Raw genomic sequence first — 19,950 nt, forward strand, 5'->3', positions numbered from 1 at the left:
ATTTATGGCCTGAACTTTATTTAAATGAAACTTTATGCCTGATATAATATTAATATTCTTGTATATCTTCATCCACTGCTATACTTCCTTTTCCTTCAAGTTTTATTCTCTGTTTATGCCATTTTGACCTCACTTGGCTCAAATATCTTTTAAAATCTACATGCCCTGAAATTTTTCTGAACATGAATAATTTGATGTTATATAGATGAAAATGACATTTAAAAAAAAATGCCAAAAGCTAGTTTAAAAATCATTGAATATCTTTTCCTTTGGACACTAATAAAAAATTAAAGAATGTTATCACCAAGGAATTTTAAAAATATATTTCTCCCAGAATATATGCACAGAGTATTAAAATAAGATTTTCTGGAGATAAAGTCTCCTAAATCTAATGTCCTTAATTTGCCCTCATATTTTCTATGGTTTTTACATTATGAATGTTTATCTATGTTACTTGGGACATAGATGTTATATCTTCATTGTCCATTCCATCCTTTAATGTTACAACATATTTATTTTAATGATGTTTTTGGACTGGATTTTAAAGTTACTACACGTATGGTATTGATATTAATATTTCCGTAGGACACCACTACTCTAACCAGAAAACATCTCTGGTGCATGAACATGTAACATCATTTACTTTACCATCGGGACACTCTTGCTTAATATTTTTAAGTAAACATTTTCTTTTAATTTTTAAATTTACTTTATTGTTAAAAGTATTACAAATGTCTTGCTCTCTGCCTCCTTTTTTCTTTCTATTTTTTTAATTCTCAGTGCTTGGATTCTCTTATATCAGTATTAAAATGTGACTTCTGTCCAACAGGTGAGACTCAGTGATTGAGTATCAACCTGTGAATAAGTAGGTCACAGTTTGATCCCTGTTTAGGAAAAATGCCAGGGTTGCAGGCTCAACAACCAGTGGCGGGTGTGCAGGAGGTAGCCCATAAATGATTCCCTCTCACCATTGATGTTTCTATCGCTCTCTCCCTCTCCCTTCATCTGTGAAGTCAGTAAAAATACATATTTAAAAAAAACATATGTATGACTTCTTCTAACAAGTGCTTATAGAAACAGGGTTACCCTGAATCAAACACAGATAAAAATTAATGAAGTGTTGGAGACTATTAATGTCTAAAACATCCATATAATATTTAAATTTTGTGTCTTAGCAAAAACATTTGCTACATTTGCTTGTAAAGAGTGTTTTGCTCAATTTGATGGTAACTTCAGTGAGAACTGAGAAGTATAATGGACTCTCTTATTAGGCAGTATAGATATGAATTCTCCTACTATTCCAAAATTATAGGTTTTCCTCTCTCTTTGCATGACAATGTTTTCATTTTTGCCGTTTTTACTTTGGAGATTCTACATAAATCCAAATACTTGCTTTGCATCCATTGATGGAGACATTACTCTAGCAATCCAGTGCTCAATGAAGTCCAGGTCCTTCAATGTGTATGGGCAGAGAGAAATAGGGTGCTAGTCAGTTTTAATAACTAGTTATCAGAAAAGAATAAACAGACGTATTATAAATTTTAAAAATATAAGTTAACAAATAATAAAATATACAATAAACTTTGTTGTAAATTCTGTATCTCAATAGATTTTTACAGAATTATTTCATTGATTTTTCCCAATTACATATTCAAAACCAACCAATCTTTGCAAATCAAGCAGCTTGACAGTTGTAGTTTAACTTAACACTATGTAGTTGAATTCAGCACTCAAATGCACAATTGGAGTCAGATGTTTCAATACTTTCAATAACTTACAAAAAAATTTTGAGAAGGAAAATAGGTAAAGATATGGAAGTCTTGAGCAACATTATGAACCAAATTGATCTAACTGAAATTTTTAGAATATTCCATCCATCATCAACAGAATACCCATTCTTTCCAGTACCACACAAAACATGAAAGGGAATAATGAAGATCAATAAAATAGAAACCAGAAAAATAAAATTTAAAATATCAATGAAACCAAACCTGGTTACTTAAGAATATCACAAAATTGATACATTTTTCATTGTCTGCTCAACATCCAAAGTAAAATCATCTTCCATCACCGTACATTTGGCCCCCTTTTCCCATTATTTACCTCCTACCCCCTTCTCTTTGGGAACCACCACGCTATTGTCTGTGCCAATGAGTTTCAGTTTTGTGTCCCACAAGTGAGTGAAATCATATGGTTCTTAACTTACTCTGACTGACTTATTTTGCTTTGTATAATATTTTCAAAGTCCATGCATTATGTCTCAAATGGCAGTATGGGTACCAGCAAGGTGTAGCACCATACTAACCTACACAGGTAAACATCTCTCGGGAGGTTGAATACCCACCTTCCTAGGATTCCAAATTCTCATTACCTAAGGTTCCCATTTTGTTGACACACACTGCTCTGGTATCTTTATGTCAGGATTGACTAGTTCAGAACAATTGATTCATGATGCAGAGCTATGCCTGCATAGCTACAAAAATCTTTGGGGTTTGAGAACAGTTCTAATATTGATTGCATAAACACTATTCAATCATTAATTCATGTTTTAATTCATCAAATAAAATCAAATCAGAATCTGCGTTAAGCACTAGGAATGGTGCAGTAGGAGACAGACCAAACGCTCACCTATCTACACATACTGCCTATGTAACCTTGGACAAGTTCCAAACCCCTCAGTACCTCAAGTTCATCATTTCAAAATGAGGTTCTCAATAGGACCTACTGAAAGTGTTTTGGGGCACATTTAGATCTTTGGTATGATATAAATAATAATGAATGTGACAATAATAATAAAACTCATTATATTTTCTTATAAAATTTATTATTGTTGTTATTGATGTTGTTATATATGTTTCTTCCTTCCAATATGATTTTCTTTCTATATCACATCTTCCAAAACTACAGTTTGGTAAATAGGAAAGTTGTCTAATTATTATTTTTGAAAGCTGAGCTTGGTAAAGGCTATAATGTAACAACTTTCTAGAATAATTATTTAATCTTACAAGGAATGTTCTTATTTTTTCATTAGTTATATGACTGATTATATTTAAAGATTCAAAATAGAACTTTTACCATACAACCTTGTGTATTAAAAAGGTTTGACTTTGTGTTGTGCAAATTTTAGTCAAAAAGGAGCAAATAGAGTAAGTGTAGATTAAAGGCAAATGGGAATGAATCTCAATGAATTGGCCACAAGTATTGTATTTTCTGCTTAATTTTTACTATAACAGAAACCAAGACATATTTAGAAAATGAATGTACTCTGACTCAATGAATTTTTTGCTGGCAAAATTAGCAAGCAGACTTTTATGAATATTAAGTTTTCAAAAATATTATATGTTTCAATAGCTTATTTAATCTTCCCAAATGAATTACTTCCACAGTGAAGTAAATGAAGTATTTATAATTATTACCCATTCTTATGACTTAAAAAAAAGCACCTTCTCTGTGTTAAGTAAGTAATAAAAAATGTAAAATAGGTAATTATAAAAGCTGTGATTAAAATCTGAGATTGTTAAGTAAAACAAGCAAATTAATTGCTGATATGAGTTTGCAATTTTGATGGAGAACTATACTGTCCTTTTTGTTACTACACATTTCATTGTTGTTTTGTAGAACAAGAACACTACAAACGTACTTAAAATCATATCAGGAGATGACATCTATGGAAACTTTTACCTACAGACCTAAGAATTTAGAGAATTCGTTCTCCTGGGACTTAGGGATGACAGAGTTATAAGCCGTGACATTCTTCTTTCTGCTGTTCACATACTTATTGAGTATCACTGGAAAACTGACCATCTTCATGTCAACACTATCAAATGCTAGTTTGAAGAATCCCATGTATTTCTTCCTCAGGAAATTCTCTTTCTTAGAAATTTCATTCAAAACAGTCTGTATTCTCAGGATTTTGGTCAGCATCACTACAGGAGATACAACCATTTTCTGTAAGGCTTGTGTGACCCAAGCATTTTTTATCTTTGTGGGTTCTACAGAGTTTTTTCTTCTGTACTATGATCATTATGTGGAGATTTGCAAAACTACATTACACAACTATCATGAGTAACAAAGTATGCAGCCAACTTGTAATCGACTCCAACTTGTAATCAACTCCTCAATACCTGTCCTCTGTGATTATGGGACTCCAACTGGGTTTCCGTGACTTGAGCATTATTGACCACTTCCCTTGTGACTCTTCTCTTTTGTGGCTGATTGTTTGCACAAAGTTTCTAGATCCTATGGCATTTTTCTTAGCAGTATTCACTCTCATGGTAACTTTGGCCGTGTTGATTCTCTCTTACACTCTCATCCTTCCAACAATTCTGAAGATCCCCTCTGCCCAGCAAAGGAAAGAGGCCTTTTCTACTTGTGGCTACCATATGATTGTGGTTTCCATTTCTTATGGGAGGAGCATATACATGTACGTAAAAGTATCTGCAAAAGAATATGTGACTTTGAGCAAAAGGGTAGCAGTACTTAATCCTTCTGTTGCTCCCAGGCTGAATCTTTGTACTTATATCTTAAGAAACCAGCAAGTGAAACAGGCCCTTAATGATTTTCCCAAAAATATGTTGTTGACAAATGAACACTACCCGCTATGAAATCTGTAGCTGAAACACAAATAAACCACACATAAATACAGTCCATTGTTCTAGGTAGTAGGCATGCACAGGGAATAAAGCATGCACAAGTTTCAGCCATTGTGAGGGAATATACATTAAATAGTCAACATAATAGAAAAGTAAATTACCTAGTACTTTAGTGGTGGCAAATGCTATGGGGGGAAAACTGAAATATTTTAAGAAAATAGGTGTAGAATTCAAACTATATTCAGTGGTCAAAGACTTGAAAGTCATTTTATAGCTTTTTTCTATTTTATTTTTCTATATTCAAATTATTTTTCTGTATTCTTTACCTTTTTTCTATAATTTTCCCAAGTCCATATAGCCATTCTCAGTATTTCACACATGTATAACATGAAGTGATTGTGAGGTATGACTTTAAGTATTGATGTCATTTCCAAAAGATAAATACTATGCTCTAGATAAACTATTTAAGTCCTGCATCAAAATAAATGACCAGAAATAAAATACACAACAAAGCAGAGTTAGTGATGGAATAAATACTTAGAAAATTATGCTTTATGATCATGTCTAGCAATGGGCTTGGTGTCCTCCCTATTTTAATTTCCTTATTCTATTGAATCTACTATTCAGAATCTATATAGGGATAAAATAGCAGATACATAATTATTTCCTGAGATGAAAATGGGCTATTTGGAGCTGTGAGGTTACTTTCCCACCAACTCTATCCACCAAAATATTTATCTATATCTTTTTGGGTTACACACCTCCTATTAAACAGTAAACTGGATTATACAGGCTGCCGCTGTTGGGAAGGCTGAGTGCTATAAACAGGGTTATTAGAAATAGCTGTTTTTACATTATATGCAGTGACTCTTTTAGAATATCACATTATAAGAAAATAGAAAGAAGTGGGAAATCATAAAAACTCAGTCATTGAAAATCAATGCTAAATATTCACACACCTATTTAATATGCATATAAGGAGCAGAGAACACATTTTATTGGTACTCAGATAAGGGGAGTTCAAAGATCATTTCCCTTCACTGTTTTCAAACAATCACCCTATGTAGCTCACTCCACTTAATTAGTAGGACTGAGAATATTGAAATTAAAGGTGAGAATCAGAACCCTAATAACTGAAAAATAAAAATTAAACCTGTGAAAATTCAAAGAAAATAAACATAATATGGAAATTAATAAAAATGAAGAAAATAGTTGAACTAATGCAAAGCTTAATTACTAAAAATAAAAATGTTTGCAATTATAATATTATAAAAATGTGAAACATAAATATTATAACATTATAATATTTTAGATGCCGAACAAATGGTAAAGTTGTATAATTTATGGTAGTAATGTAATTATGGTACTAATTATATCAGAACATTCTTATTTTTAACTTATTAGGATGTTAGTATTACTTAGAAAATACTCTTAAGACAACAGATAATCTAAATGCATATTTTAACCATAGAAGAACATACTAAAAATAAACAAAGTTCTAAGAGCTGTGTTATCAAAACTTTCCCAATATTTTATTGTATTATATTTATATATTTTAGATACAAAAGCCATTTATTTAAACCATGTGTGTGGGGGTAAGGGTGATTCCACAAACTGCAGTTTAGTTATGTTTATCAGAGTTCACAACCAGAACATACAGTGGAAGGAACTGAAAACCTTCATAAATTGAATGACTAGGTTCTGCACTTTATACATGTTTTATAAATTTTTGATACCAAAAAGACAGAGTCTACATTCGTATATTTTTGTAGAAGATTGGTGTAGGGTAAACGATCAGGAAGAGCCCTGGGCGAGTAGCTAGCTCAATTGGTAAGAGAGTTGTCCAGATATGCCCAGGTCGTGGGATCAATCCCCACTCAGGGCACATTCAAGAACCAACCAATGAATGCATAAATAAGGAAAACAACGAATCAATATTTCTCCCTCCCTCTCCCACTCTCTCTCTCTCTCTCTCTAAAAATTAATAAAAAGATTAAAAATAAAAAATAAACAAAATTACCAATAGGAATTAATAAAATATTTCCATTCTCAAGCATCAAGAAAATAAAATGTTTAGAATAACTGAATTTTTCATCCTCAGGGAATTATAGATCTTTTCTCATGCAGGGATAGCATTTAAAGGAGATATGCCTCTTTACCTCACTATGCCTTGGATATATCACACAACTGAAAATCAGTTGCATAATTATTTCTTAAAAAGTGAGAATCTGAATTCAGAATCCTTCTCGATACAGTACCAGTACAAGAGTTGGCTTGTAAGATGAGATTAATTTGTATTCCTGATATAAAACCAGTTTCTCACTGAGATCAAGAAAGTGAAACTCAGAAAAAGGAAAGCAACTTTTGCAGGTGAATCAGGTCAAATATAAATTTGAAAAAACAATAATTTTATTGGGGATGACATTGGTCAACATGATCATATAGGTTTTGCATGTGGGTTTTTATATTACAAGATCTGCATACTGCACTATGTGCCCACCTCTCAAAGTCAAATCTTCTCCTCTCACCATATATAATATTAGGACCCTATTTTCCCCTCAGCCTCTTCCCTCTGACAAACACCATGCTGCTATTTGTGTTCACAAGTTTCAAAAGAATCAGGGCAAATTTATATCTACATTCCAATACCATTACCTTTTTATACATCACACTGCCTACCTATTTATTCTTTTCCTGGCCATGGTTCCTACAATAACATATGAATTACAAACAAATCGTGCTTGCTAAGAAACTAGGAACAATTTATGGGAGCACATATAATGTCAAACACAGCAAGAAGATTCATGGTCTGTATGATCCCCGGAGTTGAAAAAAGACAGCATTCCTCTCCCCATCACCGTAAAATGGTTTCTAATTGCCAAACATTATCCTAAAGTAATCACAGGCTTTTATATTGGATGTCAGCCTATTCTCTCTTCCTTATATGGCTTCACCTCCCTGTAAGCATCCCATCAGAGATTACCTTTGCTGAAAATCTTTAGGCATCTGACATCTCCCTCCTATTGCTGCTGCACCTCAAGGTTGCCCAGATATTGTCTGGGGCTGTTTAGGAGTCTACAGCCTGGGTTCCAAATGTGCTTCCTCCCTCTTCCTTCTAGTGAAGCTGTTTGTAGAACTTCCTAGAAGAGAACATGAAAGGGCCCCTTTTATTGGCTTTTTTAAAATATGCTTTTATTGATTTTTATTTTATTTTTTATTTTTATTTTTGGAGAGAGAGAGAGAAGAAAGAAGAGAGAGACTGGAACATCTATCAGCTGCCTCCTGCATGCCTCTGACTGGGGATCGAGCCTGCAACCCGGGCATATGCCCTGACCAAAATCCAACTGGTGATCTCTTGGTGCATAGGTCAACACTCAACCACTGAACTAAAATGGCTTGGTTAAAGGGGACATCTTCCTTAATCGAAAGAAGAGCACTTAGCATGAGATTTACCCTCTTACAAAATGTTTAAGTGCACAATGCAGTACTGACAACTAAAAGCACCATGCTTACAGCAAATCTCCTCTCCTCAGACCAAACAACACTATTCTACCTTCTATTTCTATGGTGTTGACTAGTCTAGGTACTTCATGTAAGTGAAATTATGCAATATCTGTTCTTTTGTGATTGGCTTCTTAAATGTAAGTCAAAACCATAAGTATTCTAGAAGAAAACATAGACAGCAAAATCTCAGACATTTCTCGTACCAATATTTTTTCTGATATACATCTCCTTGAGCAAGAGAAACAACAACAAAAAATAAACAAATAGGACTACATTAAACCAAAAACTTTTTCACAGTAAAGAAAACCATCAACAAAATTAAAAGGTTGACTGGAAGAAAGCAATAGCCAATGATACATATGATAAAGAATTAATTTCCCCAAATTTATAAAAATCTTATACACCTCAACGCCAAGAAAACAAACAATCCAATTAAAAGAATGGGCAAAACAGCTGAATTGACACTTCTCCATAGAGGACATACAGATGGCAAATAGACATATGAAAAGATGTTCAACATCACTAATCATCTGAGAATTACAAATTAAGACTACAATGAGCTGAAACCGGCTTGGCTCAGTGGATAAAGCGTCAGCCTGCGGACTGGAGGGTCCCGGGTTCGATTCTGGTCAAGGGCATGTACCTTGGTTGCGGGCACATCCCCAGTGTGGGGTGTGCAGGAGGCAGCTGATTGATGTTTCTCTCTTATTGATGTTTCTAACTCTCTGTCCCTCTCCCTTCCTCTCTGTAAAAAAATCAATAAAATATATATATTAAAAAAAAAAAATACCTACAATGAGTCCTGGCTAGTGTGAGTCAGTGGTTAGAGCATCAGCCCTTGCACTTAAAGGAGTACTTAAAAAGCAGAGGTTTAATTAATAATTGAATTATTAGAGACTTCATCACCAAACAAGTATTATTTTAGAAACAAATATAATTTTATAAAAATTACAATGTGGATTTTTTTTCATTTTAAAGAAGTTGTCTTCATATGTACTAGTATATGTGTTTGTGGGCACATATATAATTTTAAGCACCTGATATCTAATTAGGAAATGTTCATGTTAAGCAATAAGGTAACCATTTGATACTAATTAACACATAATTTTTTTCATTTTTATTGGGGTGACATTGGCTACACAATGTCACAAACAGTTTTTTTTTAGATATCCTAATTTTCTATAATAGTATGTTCAACAACCAGATACTATGTCAAAGAAGTTATATTTTTTAGCATTGAATGTATTCACTATCAAATGGATTATGCTTAATTTTCTTATTGGTAGAGAATAGCTTTATTAAAACTTATCCTGGGTTTATGCCAATGTTGAAATCATATAGAAATGTAAAGGTGAAGTTAGAGTTGTTTCCTAACTAGTCCTCTACCTGTTTGCCTTGAATATTTTAAACTGGTTGGCCACAGTGTTAAGAATGATACATGGGTCACAGGAATATGAGCATCCAAAAATGTTGGTTTATTTTTGCTATTTCCCCACTTCCCCAAATATCTGAGCAGGATGAAGAGCAAAAACAAAAACAAAAGGCCCCATGAATTCATCAATTAAGGATAAAGTGGAATGTAGTTAAAGACGGACTAAGAGGAGATTTCTAAGGTAATGTTCTGTCTTTAAAATATTCTCAGATGGGTTCCTTTTATAATATAAAAATATTTCAAAATTTCAGGAGCAAATATTTCAAAGCCAAAATCATTAGATCACTGTTTTTTGTTTGTCTTTTTTTAAATAAGTAAACTGTTTCTGAGTCATCCATATAACAATGGTCTTAAAAAGTATCATCTGTAGGCAGAATAAAGAATATATATGTCATATTTCTCCAGTTTTTCAAAAGTAGATAAATGCTTCTACCGTGTTTCCCCGAAAATAAGACATCCTCCGAAAATAAGACCTAGCGCATGGGAAGATAAGACCTCCCCTGAAAATAAGACCTAGCGCAACTTTGGGAGAGAAAATTAGTATAAGACACTGTCTTATTTTGGGGGAAATGGTATGATTAAAAAATATAAATTTAATCGACAATATCATTGAATACATAAGAATTTGTCTTGGTGTATATTTTCATATTAAATAAAGACTTTACAAGCTATTATATCATGGGAAATTAGCTAAACCAAAATATTTCAGCTATTCAAATTGCTTATACTTAAATCAGGCTTGTGCTTTTTTTTTTTTTTTAATACTAGGATGAGCACCTGGCCTCTGTCTACTGCTATTGTTCTATCTTAGTGTCTCAAAGAACAGCATTCCTGATGCTGCTACTTTAGTTGCTTTGCCAAAGTTTATGATGCAAAAGATTTATTAGTGAGATTAGAACCTCGGTCTCCAGTGATTATTTATTTTTTTCACTCAGGTGATCCCAGTGCACCTCCAGAAGACTGAGCAAAAAACATAAATATAATTACTTGGGGAATAGGAAAGCCAACTTCCTGCTCAAAGCCATCATAGTTTTCCCAAAACCCAGAGGAAGTTCTTTTATTCTCCTCCCTTACCTTAGGATTTTTTCCCCCTTTGTGACAGAGAACAAAGAAAAATGTTTCCAGCATTTACAGTAAGAAAGAATAACTAATAATAACTAATGAGAGTCTTAACATGATATGAAATGAGAAATTTGAAGAAGGGAGAGGCTCCAGAAGATCCCTGGAGAGTAAGGGTAGGTTGATAACCCTGTTAGACCGGCGTAGAGACATGTCTTCCTGCCCAGGACACAGTTAAAAACAATGAGGAGCTGCCGGTGGAAACCATGGAAAATTATCAAAAGGACAAGGGTCATAAGGTAGATAGATATGTGAGTTACCTTCCTTTTTGAGTGATAAAAAAAAATTATTTGTTGGCATATCTAAACATGGTTAATTAAGCTTGTTTCAATGTTTAATATGGAAAATTGTGGTATAAATGTTATGAATTATACAATAGTCCTTTCTAAGACTAAGGGCAAAGCCAGGGTTATATTTTTTATCCATAAGTAGCCACCCATGTAGTGCAATCTCAAGAACATACAGAAATATACTTTCCAAATCCCTGGAATTTATACCCAAAAGAATATTACATTGCTTAAAATGTGAACAATTTCTTTCTTTTTCAAATAAGATATACATATATATATATATATATATATATAATGATTTCAGAGAGAAAGGAAGAGGGAGATAGAAACATCAATGATGCAACAGAATTATTGATCGGCTGCGAATTGAGCCTGCCATCCAGGCCTGTGCCCTTCACTGAAATTGAACCTGGATGCCTCAGTCCCCAGGCCAACACTGTATCCACTGAGCCAAACCTTTAGTATGTGAAAAACAAATGTTATTGATTGATTTCAGAGAGAGAGAAAGAAACATCAATTTGTTGTTCCACTTATTTATGCATGCATTGGTTGATTCTGTGTGTGCCCTGACCCAGGGTGAAATCTGTATCCATTGTGTGTCAGGACCTCACTCTAGCCAACTGAGCTACCCAGCCAGGGCAAGTTTGAACACTTTCTAACTTGTTAATATCTTTCTATTGTTAAAAACTTAAGCAGATGCTATTCCATTCTTCCTACGCATTTATTAGTTCAACAGAAATGTTCCTTTAATATCTAAATTACTCACCAGCGTAATTCAGTAATTCAATGACTGAGAGACACTTTTTATTGCACAAGATAGCAACAAGATTGAAAACAGTCTCTCTCTCTCTCTCTCTCTCTCTCTCTCTCTCTCTCTCTCTCTCTCTCTCTCTCTCTCTGTGTGTGTGTGTGTGTGTTAACTATATGATTATATTTTTTGAAAATATCTAAAACAAATTACTAGAAACAGAAAGAAGAATACTGCTTGTCAAAGGCTGGGGGAAGAGGAAAACAGGGAGAAGAAAAGTGATTTAAATACACCTGGCAATCATTTGAGAGCCTAAGAGGGCGTTGCTTAAGAAGTACTCCGCAGAGGTGTAAGAAAACTGTATTGGTACAAGAAGCATGATCCATTTAGGGTTATGGAAGCCTGATCACATACATTCACATACTATTCTGGTTCCTTTTTATTAGACTCTCAACTGCTCTCTCTACAATTTCCAAGAATAAAACACATTTTTCCAAAATTGAAAAGCTTATTTCACTAAGACCTTTTTTGCCTGTTGTGTATTCAAAGGAGAAGGGTGGAAAAGAAGATGAGAGCAAGTTTGTCAATTTCTAGTTACTTTATAGTTTGTTCCTTTTTATGGTCCTAGAGTCATTGGGAGAAAAATATTTCCAAGATAAATCAAATTTAAGGGAAAAGCAAAGGATAAATGAAGCATAGCAAATTTTTAGCACACAATTTCACTTTGTTGGCCTTCAACAAATTTACAGCCAGATATTTTACCAGAAAAAAAGGAATCACAATTTGGTATTCAACATTTAATTTCATGATAGTCGCTGTGATACAAAGTTGGTGTCATTCTTGGATTATAATGTTCGATTTCTTGTTAATATACTGAAAACTGTAACCAGTAATAACACCCTTAATATTTTTATTATATATGATATTTTATTTCAATAAATTTAAATATCTAGACCACAAAAAATTACTCTTTGGGGTATGTGACCTAATGGCCATCTTTGTGCTCATCCAAAGAAATAAAAGAGAAGAGGTTCTTTTAGAGAGAAAAGTGGGAATTCAGATTGGCTTTTGTCCACGGCAGTTTAACATCTAGTGGCTTTTCATTGGCTGATTTTTAACGGTCTTTCGTTGGCTGAGTAATTGTCTATTGAGGGAAGATCTTCCTTCTTCCTGTTAGAGGAGTAGAATAGAAAAATATCTTGTTGGAGGTAAGACAATGAGTGGTAGGTAGGGTGTGATCTTCACCTACAGGCCCTCCCAGTGCTAATTTAAATGAGGTTTAGTCTTCACAACTTGCATGTAAGAAAAATCACTGATAAACTGATCTTATCTAACAAAAGCAAAAATAGAATTTGCGTAGAGAAAGAGGGTGATGGGGCATGAAAAATCTCAGATTACCTTGTATAAACTACTGATTGAAGGCTCAAAAAGAGATTACTCCTTTAGTAGTAGAAGGATCATCTAAGGAATCTGTTTTCGTTATTAATCCATTTTTTTTTGTTCGTGCCTTCAAAGCAAGATTGGCTTTGCTATGTGTGTCTCATGGAATTTTATAAGACACATGTCCATAGAAACAAAGGAATTGATTTTATTTGTATGATATATTTTAAAGCAACCGAGTGAAAAAGGATTCATATGAAAAACTAATTAATGTCTCCTGGGGAGATCCCATTTTATTCATTGAAGAAAAAAGCTAACAGAAATCCTAAAGACTATGTATTCAGATACGACATATTTTCATAGTTATCATTGAAAATAATTAATAATGGTTAATGACGAGGAGCAATTAGAAATAGAGTATACATAATGCTCAAAAATAATATTAACAAAATAAGACTTATAATACAGGGAAAAGAAGCCAGTTAGTATTCTACTCATCCTTCATGCGTATCTGAAATTATAATGTAAATATAGAATTTAAGTGGTTACAATGATATAATGAACAGCACCGATCGGAAAGGAGATGTGGATATTCACTGAGTGGCCAGATTATTATGATCTCTGAACGCATAATATCTGGCCACTAGTGTGTGTGTGTGTGTGTGTGTGTGTGTGTGTGTGTGTGTGTGTGGTCCAGCCAGCCAGGCCAGGGGGAGGGGACATGGGCGTTTGGCCAGCCTGCCTGCTGGTCAAGGGGACAAATTGCATATTAGCCTTTTATTACATAGGATATACACTAAGTGGCCACATTATTATGCATTCAGAGATTATAATAATCTGGCTATTCAGTGTGTGTGGTGATGTCAAGAATGGGCAACAACTTCCTTAACTGTCTGGATGGTTCTCAAATATTAATATGCATATGAAACACTTGATGATCATACTGATATTATTCTGATTTTTAATTTCTCCACTGTCACCTAACCCCTCTTCCCTGGTGCCTGGCTATAATGAACTAAAGTGAATATTTTTTTATAACTTAAATGAGGTTTATAATACAGAAGTCTAGCCTTGGGCTTTATAGTAATGAAGTTCCTGTAGGTGTTAGAAAATCAGTAGGGAGGGGTTGGAAGTGAAAGTCAGGTTGCAGAGGCTTAAAGCCTAAACTAAGTAGAGGTAAGAGGAAAAGGTAGAACTACTACTGCTTTCTTTTTAAAGAAATTAAAAACATAATGCAAAAGGCACTGCCTGGAAGACTATACTGTAGTTAGTGATATTAAATGTAATTTTAGCTTTCGGTTTTGAGAAAAAAGATACCAGAGTCAATTAACTGAAAAATAACATATGAAGATATTTCTTTGTAAACATCTTGAACTCAACATTTTCTAACACTACAGATAATATAATTACCCATTGTACCATCTTAGGGTTCAGAAGAAAGAATAAAAGTGAAGAAGAATAAATAGACAAAGAAAAATCTCAAGATCCATTATTATATTTTGTTTTCATTGTTGTTTGTTTGTTTTCCAGGAGAAATGCAGCTTACTCTTAAAACAATCCTTTGATTGGAACAATTGAAGAGAATTCATGTTCTTAGTCATCTGGATATGTCCTATATCTAAGGTTTGTCTTGGATAAAGAAGGTTTAAGCAATATCATCATTTTTTCCTAATTTATTTGTAAATCCAATTCATATAATAAATTATAATAAATGACATTTATAAATTTTGAAGAGTAAATAATGATCTGAGAAAAAGTTGGATCATTTAACAAAAACTGGAATCCTGAAAGAATAATCTACTGCTCATACAAGTAATATTATGGAAATTTATTGAAATAGTGGCAATATTGATTACAATGAGAAAGGAGAAAATAAATGTAGACTGCTTTGCTTGGTTTTTAAATATATTCTTTTGCTATAGAATTTGAATACCTATGTCGTCATAAAAATCTCTTATTTTTACATGTTGGTTGGGTGGATTTCAAACTTCAGTGATGAGAAACCACACACCAGTAACAACTTTTATCCTGCTGGGACTAACGAATGACCCGCAATTACAAATTTTGATTTTTATCTTTCTATTTCTCACCTACATATTCAGTGTGACAGGGAACCTGACTATTATCACCCTCACACTGCTGGACTCCCATCTGAAAACTCCTATGTACTTCTTCCTCAGAAATTTTTCCTTCTTAGAAGTCTCATTTACCACCGTCTGCATTCCTAGGTTCTTGTACAGTATATCGACTGGGGATCACACCATTAGCTATAATGCTTGTGCAAGCCAACTATTTTTTGTTATTTTCTTTGGAGCAACAGAATTTTTTCTCCTGGCGGCCATGTCCTATGACCGCTATGTTGCTATCTGTAAGCCCCTTCATTACATGACCATCATGAACAGTAGGGTGTGTACCTTATTAATCCTCTGCTGTTGGCTGTCTGGCTTAATGATCATTCTCCCACCCCTGAGCCTGGGCCTCCAGCTTGAATTCTGTGACTCCAATGCTATTGATCACTTTAGCTGTGATGCGGGCCCCCTCCTAAAGATCTCATGCTCAGACACATGGGTGATTGAACAAATGGTTATCCTGGTGGCTGTGTTTGCACTCATTATCACCCTCCTGTGTGTGGTTCTGTCCTACACGTACATCATGAGGACAATTTTGAGATTCCCCTCTGCCCAGCAAAGGAAAAAGGCCTTTTCTACTTGCTCCTCCCACATGATTGTGGTCTCCATCACCTATGGCAGCTGCATCTTCATCTACATCAAGCCCTCAGCAAAGGATGAGGTGGCCATAAATAAAGGTGTTTCTGTGCTCACTACTTCTGTTGCACCTTTGTTGAACCCTTTCATTTACACCCTGAGGAATAAGCAAGTGAAACAAGCTTTCAATAACTTCGTCAAAAGGATACTATTTCTCTCAACGAAATAGAAGTTTGGATGAATCAGAGTAAAAGGAAAGAAGAAAGTCTTCTAAATAGTTAACAGCTTCTAACTTATTTCATTGCTTTGTGCCTATGATTTACTCATAGTACTCTTTTCAACGGTATTTAATACTGCAACTCACCTTAACTGAACTCCTTTCTCTTCTTTCAAATCAAGCTCAAACTTCATGTTTTTCCTCATTGTGAACCTATAAAATATATTTCCAAGTAATTGAACTAGAATCATTAATGTACAGTAGTCCCCATATATAGAGGGGATATGTTCCAACACCCTCAATAGATGCCTAAAACCTCAGATGGTACTGAACCCTGTACATACTATGGTGTTTCTCCTATGCATACATAACTTTTCACTTAAAAGAAGGACCTCATAGCTACTCTTTGGGATATTTGAATTGCCAGCATTACTACTTTTATGCTTTGGAGCTATCCTATACAATAAAGACCTAATATGCTAATTAGACTGAACAGCCCCGCAAACTTCCGGCTGTCCTTCTGGATGACCTTCGGACAAAGCCAGGGCTGCAAGGGCTGGGTGAGGCTGCAAGAAGCTGCAAGAGCCGGCTGAGGCTGCAAGGGCCGGCCAAGGCAGCTGGCACTGCGAGAGCCAAGCCCCTAGCACGAAATTCGTGCATTGGGCCTCTAGTTTGTAAATAAAATAAGAGTTACTTGAACATAAGCACTGTAATACCACAATAGTTTATCTGGTAAGTTAGACGGCTACTTAGTGATAATTAGCAGGTAGCACATACAGTGTGAACAGAGGAATAATTCAGGTCCAGATGGGACAGAGATGGATGGCATGAGATTCCATCACAGTGCTCAGAAGATGAATAATTTAGCCCTAGCCAGCTTGGCTCCGTGGGTAAAGCGTAAGCCTGCTGACTCACGGGTCCCAGGTTCGATTCCGGCCAAGGGCATACGCCTGGGTTGCAGGCTTCATCCCCAGTTAGCTCATGCAGGAGGCAGCCAGTCAATGGTTCTCTCTAATCATTGATGTTTCTATTATATATCTCTCCTCCCTTCCTCTCTGAAATCAATAAATATATTTTTTAAATGAGCAATTTAAATCATATGGATTATTTCTATAATTGTCTATTTAATATATTTTTAATTTATTTTATTTATTTTTATCATTTTATTATTATTTTTTCTTAATTAAGTTGTTACATATATGTCCTTATTCCCCCATTTTTCCCCCTCTCCCCCCACTCATGCCCTCACCCCACTGTTGTTTGTGTTCATTAGTTAGGCTTATATGCATGCATACAAGACCTTTGGTTGATCTCTCCCCTTTATCCCCACCCTCTCCTGCCTTCCCTCTGAGGTTTGATGGTCTGATCCATGTTTTTCTGTCTCTGGATCTATTTTTATTCATCAGATTATGTTGTTCATTATATTCCATGAATGAGTGAGATCATGTGATATTTATCTTTCTCTGACTGGCTTATTTCACTTAGCTTAATGCTCTCCATCTCCATCCATGCTGTTGCAAATGGTAAGAACTCCTTTTTTTTTTTTATCACAGCACAGTATTTCATTGTGTAGATATACCACAGTTGTTTAATTCACTCATCTGCTGATGGGCACTTGGGCTGTTTCCAAATCTTAGTTATTGTAAATTGTGCTGCTATGAACAGGCTGGAGACTTGTTCACTGTGGGACCACAGCTGAGGTGGAAGATCCCTGGCAGGGGTGTCTGAAGAGTCTCGGGTGTTCTCTGAGGGCACCCTGGGTGGAGGTGAGGCTGGGCTCCCAGTTACAGCAGCTCTCCTCTTCAAAAAGGCGAGGCCTCTGAGGACAAGCTGGCCTCCTATACTGTTTGCAATGGTAGCCAAGGCTGCGTAGTTAGGCAAGCCCATTTAGCCTGCCCCCTAAATGTCCTGCGGGATCTAACTGTGCCTTACTCATACACACACACACACACACACACACACACACACACACCTCACATAACCACACACTCCTCTTTTTCTCCTCCCCTCATACCCTCTCCCTCACTAGTGCCTTCTTCCTGCTCCTGTAGTTGTGTCTGGGGTGTTATTGACCCATTCATGAATGGAGTTTCCTCTCCAGGTGTCTGATTAATGTGGCTCACTCTCTAGCTCCTGGCCAAACAGAATAAAATTCTTCTTAACAGGACACAACACAAAGGGAACAAAGCACAAATATACTCAAGACACCTATGACTGCACTACAAGTAACCACCTGAGAAAAGAGAATTAGGGGAGAGAAAGGAGAGCACAAATGATATCAAAGGGAGAGAAAAGGATAAGAGAGGAAAGAAAAAGGAGTATATATATCAGAGAGAGAGAGAGAGAGAAAGAGAGAGGGGGGGGGGGGGATCTGGCAGACTCTCCTGCCCAGATCCTTGATTTTACCTTTATTCAGGGATCCCATGCCCTTCCCAGCTGCAAACGGTATCACCCGCTGAATCTTCTTCGCCAATTCAAGTTGGATGTTGTATGTTTCAGCTGTTCATTCTGTCTGCTCTGGAACAAGGCTCGGGACACATTTGTCTATTCTGCTGCCATTTTGTGTACGGAGAAAACACCACAGAACCAATAGATAAAACCCAAAAAATACAAACACCAAACACCCAGCAAAGAGGGTGAGGCAAAATCTGTAGAAGCCTCGCTTATATACAGAAAATAAGGTTAAGAATTGGGGAGATTGTCAGTTCAGTGTAGAGGAATTAGAAAGGGGATGGGTGGATAAAAAGAAAGAGGATGAGAAGAAAATAATAACAACAATAATAATAGTAATAATAATAATAAATTTACCCAAAAAATGGATTTCATAAAAAGGTATAAAAAATAACAAATAACAAACAAAATAGAGTGATGGAAAAATAATGCGAAAATAAATATAAAATAAATCAACAAATAAAAACAGGGAAACAAAGGGGAAAAAAAGAGATAAAATAATAATTAAAAAATGAAAAAGGCAAGTGTCGTTCCTTTGGCTGGCTTAAGATCCCAGTCTTCCATGCTGTCTTCAGGCCAGTCCCTTTGGACTATCAGGGACTATTTAGGGGGGGTTTTGTGTTGTTGTTTTTTAATCCTTTGTGCCATTCAGGGTGGGATCTGGGTGTGGATGTGTTGGTTGCCTGGAAACTGGAGGGAGGGGCTATCTCTTCAGGACAAAATGGCTGCCCAGGTCCTGAGCTCAGGTATAACTTGGTGCCATACTCGCTGCCACTTCTCCTGGACCCTACTCTCCCCAGGCTCCAGGAATCTGCACTGTCTCCCTCACCTCAGCCATGGGTAAGTGTCTGTGTCGGAAAGGTCCTATGAACTGGGTCCAGTGAACAAAGGTGAGGCCATGGAGAGGGGAAAGGCTGGGCCTCTGCGCGCTCCTCTCCTGCCAGTGCAGTGTGGTTGGCCAGCCCCTCAGGCTGCCCGCTCTGGGCTCAGCCTTTCGTGACTGTGGACCCCATGCTAGAATCCCCTGTGGTGCAGCAGTCCTGTGGCCCCTCTTTCCACAGTCAGAGCTGTGCCTGCCCCCAGGGACTCAGCTTGGCACTGTGCAGGTTCCCTCTGACCCTCTGGGCTCAGAGTTCTGGCAGGCTCTCTTGCCCAATTCCTTGATTTTATCTTTTTCCAGGGATCCCATGCCCTTCCCAGCTGCAAACTGTATCACCGCTGAGTCTCCTTTGCCAATTCAGGTTGAATGTTATTTGTTTCAGCTGTTCATTCTATTTTCTCCAGGACACGTCTGGGACACATCTGTCTATTCCTCCATCATTTTGCCTCTCTGTCCATTTAATATTTGCAGACCATAGGTAATTAAAAGTATAAAAAGTGGAATTACAGGTAAGGGGGGACTATGGTATTTGCCATTTATTTATATTCATGAAAGAAATTCACTGAAAAGGCATATATTTGATTTAAAATAAATTTAAACATAATGTCACTTTTTATGGATTTTTAAATTAT

At 35.8% G+C, this 19,950-nt stretch overlaps 1 protein-coding gene and 1 pseudogene across 1 annotated transcript; both read left to right on the forward strand.

Annotated features, from left to right (window-relative positions):
• Positions 1-2,255: 2,255 nt before the first annotated feature.
• On the forward strand, positions 2,256-4,604 carry LOC118729487 (annotated as a pseudogene).
• A 10,456-nt stretch (positions 4,605-15,060) lies between these two features.
• LOC118729404 (olfactory receptor 6C2) lies at positions 15,061-15,999 on the forward strand. Its single transcript, XM_036456896.1, has one exon. The coding sequence runs from the start codon at positions 15,061-15,063 to the stop codon at positions 15,997-15,999; it is 939 nt and encodes a 312-aa protein (XP_036312789.1).
• Positions 16,000-19,950: the final 3,951 nt, after the last annotated feature.

This window comes from Pipistrellus kuhlii, unplaced genomic scaffold, assembly GCF_014108245.1.
Source record: "Pipistrellus kuhlii isolate mPipKuh1 unplaced genomic scaffold, mPipKuh1.p scaffold_m20_p_3, whole genome shotgun sequence".
In the NCBI taxonomy this organism is placed as follows: Eukaryota; Metazoa; Chordata; class Mammalia; order Chiroptera; family Vespertilionidae; genus Pipistrellus; species Pipistrellus kuhlii.

Coding starts and splice junctions, on each gene's coding strand:
- LOC118729404 (XM_036456896.1), top strand. CDS start 15,061: ATGAGAAACCACACACCAGTAACAACTTTTATCCTGCTGGGACTAACG.